We start from the raw sequence: 12451 nt of genomic DNA, 5'->3' as shown, positions 1-12451 counted from the left end.
ATATTAAGGATTTCACACTGATTCAAAGACAAATTCACCATTAATAGCCATATTATTAAGACATCACATTTAACTCACTTATCACAAGAAGCAAAGTAAGAGCAAATGAATACAATCCTAGCTCATAAGCATCAGCTCAGTATTCACAAGCCCTTATTCTCTGTACATAGTGCCAATCTGAATATGTGTACAGTGACTTATATTATATATTATTATTATTTTTACCTGTAGCCCCTTCGGGGGGCTTCCTAAAGGCTAGGGGGTTTGCAAAGTTTCCTCCTCCCCCCACTGGCCTCTAGGGCCTCGCAGGGACCATTTGAGCATGTGCAGTGGCCATTTTTATTTTTTTATTTTTAAAAAATGGCCACTGAGAACAAAATGGCCACCGTGCATGCTCAAATGGCCTCTGCAAGGCCTGGCATGACCTAGGGCCTCACAGAGGCCATTTGAGCATGCACGGTGGCCATTTTGTTTTTTGGCAGCCATTTTTTTAAAAAAATTAATTTTACAAAATGGCGCCCCCCTTCAAGTGGTGCCCAGGGCACGTGCCCTGCCTGCCCTAACCCTAGATACGCCCCTGTGTGTCAACTGCCAGGCTCAGGCTGATCCTGGTGGCAACTTGGAGGTAAACCCACCTAACTAGCCACCCACTAAAATGGGAGTGCTCCCGTGACCCTGTTTTTCTGATCGTCTGGCAGCCGCAGCTGCTTGCAGCCATGGCTGCCAGACTGCGAGGAGCCTGGGGAGGAGAGGAGGATTCCCATGATGCACCACACACTTGCACGGTGCATCATGGTAATTCTGGGGTTGACAGAACTTCCTGTCTCCAGGGCTATGGAAGGTAGTGTGTCTGCCTATCATTTTGGAATGCTGAAACATGAATAAAGGATTGAAGGAAGACTAGATCACTGGTGCTTATTGGGCACTGAGGACAAAATGTATGTTAAGTAGGAGGAGTACACTTCAATGCAAAATATGACTTTTAAAATAGAAGTTTCAAGTACTCTGGTGCTTATCTACTCTGAATACTTAAACACATATATTGGCCTAGGAGAAGGAAATAAGGAAGCGTTTGCTTGTAGGACGGTAAAAAGAAAACCCTCGTGCCAAGTTGAAGCATAGTTTTTAGACCAAAGCAGGAAAAAATATATATACAATGGAATTATTAACAGACCCTTAACCACAGTGGTTCTAGTTAGTGCCGCTATAGCAAGTGACATTTTCTGCTTTCCTTAAAAGCAAGGGTGACCCGAGGGTAGCAAATGCTCAGCACATAAAACCCACCACTCTTACAGTAATAATTGCTTTGTCAGAACTGCAAGCGGACAACAACAGCACTTAAGACACTTCAAGACAAACAGGGAGGTATTGATCCATTTGTTATCAAAATGGTCTTAGTACTATGGAGACAGGTCAAGTAACATTCAAAAACCCTTGAGGCTTAAAGAGCCCTCCTCACCGAGGCTGCTGGAGTCACAAAATCCACTTGCTGTGTTAATGCCAGCAACTTTTGACATCCTTTGGAGAGAGAGAAAAACTTACCAAACTCATATTAGCAAGTAGAAATCCTGTTCTCAAAAGAAAGCACACAATCGATAATGTCACTCAAAATATGCCCAAGACTAAACATGCACTAAGATGCATGTTTAAAGGATACAGATTGCACAAGATCCCCATTTGGTAGTCCTGTGTTATTTTAATTTGTTGTGTTTGTAGCTTGCCCTTCCTCAGGGCAGCACACAGTGAGCCCTTTTCTCACAATCTGTGAGGAGGGCTTGAAGGGGCGAAGGGAGGAAGCGTCAAAAACCTTACCTCCCCCGCAGACAATCCTCTCCCTTGTTGCTGGGCAGGCAGATGGCCCACCCAGACAATTGCTGGCTTTTGCCTGCAGCAGAGAGGTTTGGGGGCTGGGAGCCCCCCAGAACATCCACAATGCACCATGCGAATGTGTGGTGTGTTATGGGCAATAAATTGATGCTGCCCAGGAGGCTGCTGGTATTATTATTATTATTACATTTATATCCCGCTCTTCCTCCAAGGAGCCCAGAGCGGTGTACTACATACTTGAGTTTCTCTTTCACAACAACTCTGTGAAGTAGGTTAGGCTGAGAGAGAAGTGACTGGCCCAGAGTCACCCAGCTAGTTTCATGGCTGAATGGGGATTGGAACTCGGGTCTCCCCGGTCCTAGTCCAGCACTCTAACCACTACACCACGCTGGTATGTGGGTGCCACACGGAGATGTGAGGCACAGACACATGATCAGTTAGCCGGGGCTAATGACACTTTTGCACCCTTAACCTGGGCTAAAAACCAGGACTCCCTTGCGGGTTTGCTGCCGTGCCGCTGCACGACTCCCGGTGGTTCTCACATGCAGGCAAAAGGAGGCTGGGCTTCACTAGTTCCATTTTACCTGCATGTGAGAACAGCCTCCTTATCTCATTTGATCCTGTGCAGTAAGCTGGACTGAAAAATACTTGATTTACCCAAGACCATCTAAGCAGCTTGGTGGCTGTATGGGGAGCTGAACCCCTATCTTCCTAAGAAAAGTCCATCACGTCATCACCTACTGTCTTTGTCTGTTGTCATAGCCTGCTTATGGATGACTCTGGCTGTGTGTATTTAGGTGTGATCCCAACTAAATTACAGCCGTTCTAAAGGTTCCACTGAAATCAATAGGAGTTGCTTTCCATTAAATCTGTTTGGAAAGGACTCAGGAGTCCATTTGCATTGCTGCATTTACTGTGATATTCAATAATTTGAGTTTGGCTAATAAAACCAACCCAGTCCTTTTTCCATAAAGCATTGTCTTCAGTTTGATGGCCTACTGGGTGTCTTCCAACTACTGTGTGATACCAGTAGTGAAATGAAAAATATTGATACATTGCTTGAGACTGGATAAAGAGAATTTGTTTTCTATTGGTTATATCAGTGCTCCCAGAATTACTGGATGGGTAGCTGAGAGCTTGTCAGAGCTGGGAAAGGTATCCCTTGGTTTATCTGTTAACACATTGGACATATCTGATGTGACCATGTACAGCATCAAAGAGTTTCTTACTCTACTAAGTTGAACCCTGGGTCAGTCAAGCACAGATCCCTGGATAGAGGTAGATATTATGACATTTAAAACCAGTTCAAAAAATAACACTTAGGAAAAAACCATTGAGTCTTAAGTGGATGGCTGGGTAAGATTGCTCCACATTTCTCTGAAGTGAAGGTCAGAACTATACATTATAAAAAACACAGGATAGCCCCTCAAACCAGCAGCTCAGTGTCAAATTCTCTCACCCCCCTCTGTAACATATAGTTCACCTTGCCCTGTGCCTTGACATTGTTACACTGTCCCGCCTAAAGCTGTGGAGTGAGGACAGGAAAATGCTCAGTGTAATGATTCCAGGGGGCACGAAGTAAGTTGAACTAATGGTACAGTGCGGAATGGGAGGATTCAGCACAGAGCTGCTGTTTTCAGAAGCACTTCTGTGCTTTTTGTGACATACAGTGCAGCTCTGGCTCTGTTGTGCCCGCAGAGATCAGGAAGGTTCAGTGATAAAACACTGTTCCCCTGGAGCAGGCGTCTTCAGCCTTCTTTGTTTTTGTCTTTTACCAAAATATTTTGGCAGCCTGATGGCATGCATGCATAGAATGCGCGCACACACACACACACACACACACACACACACACACACACAATATTCAAGAGAAAGAGAGAAAAAAATACATGGGGGAATCTGTTGCAGCTCACAGTAAGTCCATTCTGTTTTGTTTGTTACTCATTACCAAAACAGTTTAATAATGGTATACATATTGTTATTTTTGTATTTCAATCCTTTCCCACTTATCTGCTGCTCTTGGACATCTTTAGAGAGAGACAGCAGAAGTGCAGGTGAACTTCTAAAAGTATAAGACTCTGTCCTGAACTTTCTCTCCATTCATGTTGAAATTCTCAATATTCATCGAAGTTGTGCACATGACTGTGGCAGTGGTGGAGAGGCTGGGGTGGGGGGTGGGAGGCAGAGTTGGACCTACTTTCCCCCATATGATCCACAGAGTAACTGAACCAAATTAAAATTACAACAACAACCAAGCCACATAGCACACACCCACACGACAGGCACTGCTGCAAGCCACGCGGCATCCTGGAGGCCAGGAAAATGAGTCTTGGCCTCCAGGTATCCCACAATGCACTGTGTGACAAGTCCAGTATATTGGGAGAGTCTCCTGTGAGTCGGGTGCTCTAGGTGCCTGGCTCTGTGTGTGCTCAGGCTGAGAGCAGCCCAAGCATACATACGACCCCGGTTCAGGGCTGGGATTAAAAGCTGAGCTAGTAGGGTCGGGAGTGATCCCGGCACTCCACACAAGCAGCCCAACCCAGGCTGCTCGTGTGAATAGACTCATCTTCTATCTGCTTTTAGTTGTCATCTCCGTGCTTGAATATATTGATTTTCTCTGATTGGTTTATAAAACTTCTGATATTACAGTACCAGGCCCAGGGCCACCTCACTACCAGGCAGCTCAAGGATAAGGCCTTTTTAGCAGGAAACTTGGCTTTTGCCTCTCTCTTCAAGCCGCCTCTCTTCTTTTCCTCTGCTTCACCTTCTGCTCTGGTGTTCCCTTTACAGCGCCCTCTGCTGCATGCAGCGCTGGCTGCCTTTTGGCTGAGCAGAGCCCTGACTCTGCTCACTACCCTGTCACACACAGTACATATAACATAGTGCAATTAAAATGGTAAAGAGGTAGATGACAAATCTTGATGGTATTATGGATAAATCAAGCTGACTTTTTTGTGGCTCATTATGCGTCACATTAAGAAAGAGCTGCAGGTGGCTCAGGAGGCACAGGCTGCCGACCAGGGCGCCAGGGCCATTCGAGAGGTGTGGCTCCTTCATGCCAGATCCTCAGGTTGCTTCCCCAAGCTGACTAAAATTCACCTTCCACGTAGTTGTGCTGAGGCAGCATTTTTGGTTGATGGAATGTGACAATTTTTCTATTTTTGGTACAAGGTGTCTAATTCTGACATGCAGAATCATTATATAAGCCACTTTCTGTGTCTGCCACTTCTAGTTTGAGCCTCGCTTTGGACTTCTTCATTCCTATTAAAGTGAATCAGCATTTTGACCATTTGTTCCAATCTGGAATGAAATCTCATTTCAAAATGTCAACCATTTCCTATGGGAGGGGGAAAAAATTATATTTTTTTTAAAAAAAAGAATCTCTAGTGGAACCACTTGGTTTCATTAGCTATGTTTGGAAAGGAAAACAGTTACCATGACGGCAGTCATGCACCTTATTACGTGACAGTCTTATTAATAGAAGTTGCCAGTGCAGCCTCTGTAGTTCTTAGGAGCCCAAATGGTTCCATGAGATGCTGGAGGGCGAGCAGAGCTTTGCCTCCTGGGATATCAGAATGGCTCTTGCCTGGCCTTGTGGCACACATGACTTTGGTGGATGGAGGAAGTATTGGTGTGGCCCACAAGCCACATTCCACAAGTTACCTTCCTGCCTTTTATGGCACCATGCTGAGGGAGGAATCTGGAAGCCTAGTCCTCTTGATACGTGGCATTCCTGCCAAATATTACTTAAAGCAACTTACAGATTCAAATCAACATTAACCTGTTTATATTAAGCAAACAGCAATTGTTAAACACTCATTGCCAACAAAACCAGAGATCAAAAACCAGTTAAGACACTTGCCAGGGAAGACTCTTAGCGAGCTTCTCCAGGAAGGAGCAACACACACATATGTGCACACATATGCATAACTTAGACAATGGACAATTTCAGCTTCCAAAAATGTAAGTATATATGAAATAGTAGTGGATTTTCCCCAGGGAAAAACATGCACATATGACAAATATTTATATACCGCTTTACAACAAATGTTCCCAAAGCGGCTTACATAAATATAAATAATTAAATAAAATAGCTCCCTGTCACCAAAGAGCTCATAATCTAAAAAAGAAACATACGATAGACACCAGCAACAGCCACTAGAGGGATGCTGTGCTGGGGGTGGATAAGGCCAGTTGCTCTCCACTTGGGTGCTTTCCAGATTATTTATTTATTTATTTATTTAGTGCATTTTTATACTGCTACAACCCAAGGTCTCAGGGCGGCAATTTATTTATTAAAACTTCTATACCACCCAAACTTTCTTCTCTGGGTGGTTAACATTAGTCACTTAAAAGCAGCTTAAAAGTGGCTAAATGCCTCATTCAGGCAAATCGCAGTCAAAACGTAAAACCTGCAGGGGGAGCAGTCTCGTGAAAACTAACAACCCGGAAAAACGACCCCTTTTTTTACGCCGGATAAACGATATCCTAGCACTAAATTGCAGTGATTAAATTCAAAACAAGGCATCCGACATATGAACGGCACCCTGCGGTCAGCGTTGGGACTGTGGTGCCACAACACCGGACATGTGGAAGCACACTTCAGAGATGCGTCCTGACCCCATTTTAGGGTCTAATCTGGAAAGTGCCCTACCATATAAGAGAATATAAGAGAATGCCATATAAGAGAATCACCACTTTTAAAAGCTGCCTCTTTGCTCAGTTAGCAGGAGAGCTAACCATATCCATTACACCATATCCATGACGTATATGTAAAGTGTAACTGGCAAAAGATTGGCCTAAGGCTATGCACACAAGCAGCCCTACCCAGGTTAGGGAAGCCCTACCAGGGTAGGGCTTATGTGCAGCACCGGAATTGAGGCTGATCTCGGCGCTGCCTCCCCTGCAATCCCAGGTTTTGTACCTGGGCTTTTACCTGGGTTAAAGGGCATGAGTGCGCTCTTCACCCCAGGTATGAGGGCGTGTATATGCTTGGGCTGCTAGCCTAGTGCGCCCAACTCCTAGAGGAATCCCTCAATGCACTGTGTTCATTGTGCGGTGCATTGTGGGATTTCTGGAGGCCAAGGAAAGGCGTCCCGGCATCCAGTGATTTGGGTGCATGGTGGCGCACCCAAAGAAGCATTGGCCATCATCTGGGGGGTGGGGGAGATAGGTCCATCCCTGCCTTCCCCTCTGCCTGCCCACCCTCCCTGTTGCTTGTTTGAATAGCCTTAATGTGTTCCCATTCTCTTTTTCCCATTTAAAAATAATAAATGCATTAATCAGTAAAGGAGAGAGGCTCCTTTTAGTATAAATGAAAAACTGATTTTGAACAATATAAGGAATACTTTTAAGAATTTTAAAACTGGCCATAGCCAGGTTTCTTGCCTCATACATACCTGGCAGACAAAAACAATTTTGATTCTTTACCGTCTATTTTAGAGACACAATGGTCTTCAGAGAAGCTTACGAGACAGGTAAAAGAGGGACACTTTGTGATTTTTTCCTTCTAGTTATTCGCAGAAAAAGATCTTTTTGCAGTTATCTTTGCAAGATAAAAAAACACACACACACATTTGGTCAGTTTTCAGCAGGGGGTTTTCTAATGAAAAAAAGCTACCGTTTCAGAGATCATATGATGTTCAAAGCTGCTATTCCTACTCAGATAATAACGAGCAAGGTCAACCTGTGCCAGTCGGGTTCAGTTTTTTGAAATTACATTTTGGTCTGGAAGGCTTCCCTCCCCGGCACCCAAACCAATCTGGATAAGGAACAAATAGAAGCACAGAAAAGTTGGGGCTGTAATTAGCTGGCAACTTGGTATGAGAAGGGAGGTGTGAAACAAATTTCAGAACTGCCAGAATTGATCACCAGGGATTTGTGCTGCAAACAATGAGAGAACAGTGTCTCCGCGGCATTGCAACTTGACAGTCCCAGCATTCTGGTGAGATTACACAAGGCAGAGCAGGTAACACCACTGGTGCCAGTTGGTTTCTAAGGCTGCTTCAAATGCTACAACATTCCTGCAGGAAAAGCCCTCCTGTGTACAAATTAGCATGCAGCTTCTATAGAGACCATCATATGCAATAACAACACGCGTGTGTATTCTGCTATGCATCCACAGGCTAAGAAGTTTCAGCAAATGATAGTTTGCCGGCATATGTGTAAAATGAATCTGAATGCATTCCGTCTCTCCAGATGACAATACCTAAGCTGTGGGCTCATTCCAACACACAAGTGTGTGTAAGCATATTCAGCAAGGAAATGGAATGTTTCACATTTTCTTTCTGACTTCTGCAAAATGTGGGCTTATATTGCTCCTATCAGTTAGATACAAGCCCTTTTCAGAAATCATATTGTACATGTGTTCAGGAATTACAGCCACCTAATGGCGCAGTGGGGAAATGACTTGACTAGCAAGCAAGAGGTTGCTGGTTCGAATCCCCGCTGGTATGTTTCCCAGACTATGAGAAACACCTATATTGGGCAGCAGTGATATAGGAAGATGCTGAAAGGCATCATCTCATATTGCGCGGGAGAAGACAATGGTAAACTCCTCCTGTATTCTACCAAAGACAACCACAGGGCTCTGTGGTTGCCAGGAGTCGACACTGACCCGATGGCTCACTTTACTTTACCTTACAGGGATTATACAGGGATTAGTACATGGGTTTTGTTTTTGTGGTGAATGACTGTCCATGCATTCATTTGAAAGGTGAACCTGGGTACAGGCCCCCTCCACTGCAGGATACAGATAGGAAGAGTACTATCTTACATACGTTTCACATTATAAGGCTATCAACATGGCCAAAAACTATGGTGGTGGGGAGGGCTGGTGGGGAGGCAGGCTCCTATCTGCCTTCCCGCACATGGTCCAAGTTTTTTTAGAAGGCTCTGCTGCTTGCACGATGAGAGGCAGAGCAGGAAGCCGGAGAAAGAACTCCTCTGGCATCCCACAATGCGTGGCACCAGGGCGCTTTCCAGACTAGCTGCTAGAACAGCAGCAAAATGCCCCCATTCAGGAAAGTCGCATTCGGGGTGTGACCAGCAGGGGGAGGAGTCTCGCAGCAACTAACAACCCGAAAAAACAGCAACCTTTTCACACCGGATGTATGACGTCCCTGCTCTACATTGCCGCTCAACAAGGCATTGGCAATGTGAACGGCACACTGCTGTCCCTGGAAGGACTGTGGTGTCACGAGACAGGAAGTGTGGAAGCACACTTCCAAGATATGTCCTGACCCCGTTGTAGGGTCTAGTCTGGAGAGCACCCAGCAGCGCCATCTACTGGGGGACTCCCCTGCTGCCAGGAGCTCCTGCTGCCACCTGGCTTTATGCACGCTCGGGCTTCAGGCAGCCCAAATGTGCATATGGCTGGGGCAGAAGGGCATGCTCACACCCTTCTGCCTCGGTAATAGCCCAGGGCAGATACTTGAGTCACCTGGCAGGGCAACTCTGGGATTGGGTCTGATCTCAGCGCTCCACATGAGCAGCCCTACCCAGGTAGAGCTGGGCAAGCCTGGGTAGGGCTGCTCGTGTGAACAACTTCAATGTCTGACTAATCCTAAGTGCATATAGACCTGTATGTGTGTATACTATACACAGACTCTATGTGCACTGGACGTAGTGAGGCTATTCACACAAGTGTGCCCAACCAGGCCAAGGGAGCCCAGCCCAGTTTTGCACGCTCATGTGGACCACCGGGATCGGTCTGATCCCAGTGGCTACACAGTGGCAAACCCGCCTAAGCAGCCTCCCAGTTAAAAGAAGTTAAGGGAGCAAATGCTCCCTTAGCCTTGTTTGTTGGATTGTGTGTCAGCCATGGCTGCTTGCAACCACAGCTGACAGACTGCGGGGGAAGGAGGCGCATTATTGGGGCTTGGGGGGGGGCATGCACAGTGGCACGTCCTGGCACCCCAACCCCAGGAACTGCAGCATCCATTTCCAGTGCCATAGCCTCACGGTGGCACATTTGGGCTCGGGACCACAAATGTGCAAGCAGAACTCTTACACATGTGCAACCCTCCCTTCCTCACTGCAGCCCTCTGTGGCCCCACAAAGTGACACATAAGGTTTGGGGGAACTTTCTGGAATGGCAGGGGTGCAGGAAAACTGCAGTAGGCGATGGGAACCAGTAGATCTTGGGCTAGGCATCTTGAAAGAGTAGAAGAGCCCTCCAATTGGTCCCAAGCCATGAAGTAAGAATGGATGAAAGTTCCCTTGAGCATATGCAGAGTATATTTCCTTCACCATTATACAATCCTCACTCATCAGGAAATACAGAGGAGTATTTTCAGATAAAAGGTGCTATTCCCCAGCAGACTTGAGCCCCGGCATCTCTTCTTTGAGAAATTAAGCACTGCTAAAGCTCCTTGGGGAAAGGGAAGGATAGGGTTTTTTGGGGGGGGGGGTTAAAAAATTAAGGTTGAGATCTAGACTACAGATAACTATAAAGATTTATAATAGTGGCATTTGAAAGTCTCGCCCTTCCTTTAAATTGAAGACGTTGATTCTTTCCCTCTCAGTAGTCTTCCAAAGTCATAAGCCCAAGGAAAAAAAGTTTTATTGAATGCTGTTATGTGTTATGCGGTGTTTTATCAAAAAGAAATAAACAGACTGCCAGAGGTACAATTCCACATGGGCTTAAATAAGGTAATACTTGAAATAAGCAACACATTTGCAGTAAGAAACCAATACTCGCTTGTTTAAATATGTGATCAAGACTCATTACACAGAAGTGTTGATGAAGCACGGACTGGGGCATAATGCCGGTCCCAGGCACTCGGCCCCCTTCTTGCTAGCAGCCTGGTGCCCGTCTTCTCAGAAACAGCAGCTGAGGCCTTTCTATTTTGGGCTACCAGTAAACTCCTTTTCTTGCTCTTTCAGCTTAATAGACTTGCTGCTGGTAAATACAAAACAAACCTGTTCTGAGTGCTCACGGCTCCAGCGCACATTAAAAAATTATAGACACCACCTCTGGTCATAGCGGAATTTACGAGGGTGTCTAAACAGGCTGTTACTGTACTGGATAAGCGAGACTTTGCCACCAATCAAAGGATGACAAACGGGCTTTAATCAGCCAGACCTTCCACGCCGGGATTCTTTCAGGGGAGCGGAGCGACACCAGCAGATCCAACTGAAGGCTGCCTCCCCTCCCCAAGTTTATACGAAGTTTGCTTTACGGGTATCAATGCAGGGCTCTTAAAAGGTAGGCCACTCACATGTACTTTGGTTTCAAGAGGCGGAAAAACTTTGACAAGGCAGGAGCAGACGCGGGGACGGCATTGGCCGGCACCATGCAGCCAGGGAGCTCACCAGACACCCAGCGCGCGCACATCCCAGTGTCATCTGCTCGGCAAGAGGGTTACTGATCCTATCTAAAAGCATGGAAATTCACCATCTAATTTCTTTAATGCAACTCTAAAGGTTAATTGGCTTGAAAGAGTAATGTGGGACTGCTAGCTAATGAAATACGCCTCAAGGCTTCCCTGCCTTCTTGTGTTTTATAGAAATGAGTCCAGAGCCGAACACACAGTTGAGATTGCCATGATCTCCTTTGCTTTCAATAACCTCCCAATCTACCTAGATTTTAAAAAGAGAACAAGGAGGGGGGTGGGGGAAGAATGCTTCACATTAAAGCAACAGTGAACGGCTGAAGGCAATTTAGTTCCACCTGTATTTATGCCTTGTTAGAGGGGGCTCTGTTAAGTGCAGTGACTGCATTCCTCATTACCACAGCACAGAACTAAAAGCAAGGCTAATTAAGAAAGCGTGTGAATGTACCGGGTGGGGAAGGAGAAGTCCTCCCACATCTCAGAAGGGGATCCGGCCAAAATCTTCAATTTGCCAGTTATGACAGCTAATTAGTTATTCTATTCAAAATCTTTCCTTTAAATAAAAGAACTAATTATACACAAAGGTCAGTCCCCCACCTCCTGTGATGAACACATAATTGGCTTATTTCCCCCAACATTGTGTGTGTTTTACACAATGCTTTCGGGCAGATGGCTTTAACTCTTTCCGTCTGCAACTTAGTTTGAAAGATTTCCACACAAAATAGTCCTGTGAGTCATAATAGCCTCTTTTACTCACATTTATTTCAAGATATTCTTTTAAAATCGAGAATCAAATGCCGCATCCATTGTGGCTTCCAAGATAGAGAGACTAATTATTACTTGTAGTTTCTAGAGCATTTTCAGTGTGCTTTACCACCCCTATCTCATCACACAGTTCACTGCACAAATGCATGGGTTTTTTAAGCTAATTCTGTAGATGATCTAAAAGAGCTGCTTTGTTTAAACTATATGATGCTTAAAAGATTAAATTTAAAATTAGTACTGAAATGGGGAAAAAGTTGCACCATTTTCAAAGTTGGTCATTCTTATGCATTTGAAATGGCTGGATTTCACTGTAAGTGAGCTCCCTTGAATCAAGCACAACTCAGGCTTCATGGATCAAATTTAAAATTTAGGGTTCCCAAATTTACATATTCCCCATGAAACTCAGAACCCAAACTGTATAGGCTGCAAATGTAAATATCAAAAAGGCAATTGATTCCCTCTCATTGTAAATTCATAGGAAACATAAGAACAGCCCTGCTGGATCAGGCCCAAGGCCTGATCAA

The 12451-nt window shown here is 45.3% G+C and overlaps 1 protein-coding gene across 8 annotated transcripts in view; it reads right to left on the bottom strand.

Annotated features, from left to right (window-relative positions):
* The window catches only part of LMO1 (LIM domain only 1), a 154830-nt gene that overhangs the window by 49576 nt on the left and 92803 nt on the right, over positions 1–12451 (bottom strand). The window contains exon 2 of one of the 8 annotated variants that reach the window (XM_053285460.1): positions 1460–1518. The exons of the other annotated variants lie outside the window; for them this stretch is intronic. Coding sequence (XP_053141435.1) covers positions 1460–1518 — 59 coding nt within the window. The remainder of the gene's footprint in view (positions 1–1459; positions 1519–12451) is intronic. 8 annotated transcript variants of the gene reach the window in all.

This window comes from Hemicordylus capensis, chromosome 1, assembly GCF_027244095.1.
Source record: "Hemicordylus capensis ecotype Gifberg chromosome 1, rHemCap1.1.pri, whole genome shotgun sequence".
NCBI lineage: Eukaryota > Metazoa > Chordata > Lepidosauria > Squamata > Cordylidae > Hemicordylus > Hemicordylus capensis.
The sequence above is the reverse complement of the archived record's forward strand: the minus strand, read 5'-3'. Positions and strand labels throughout refer to the sequence as shown.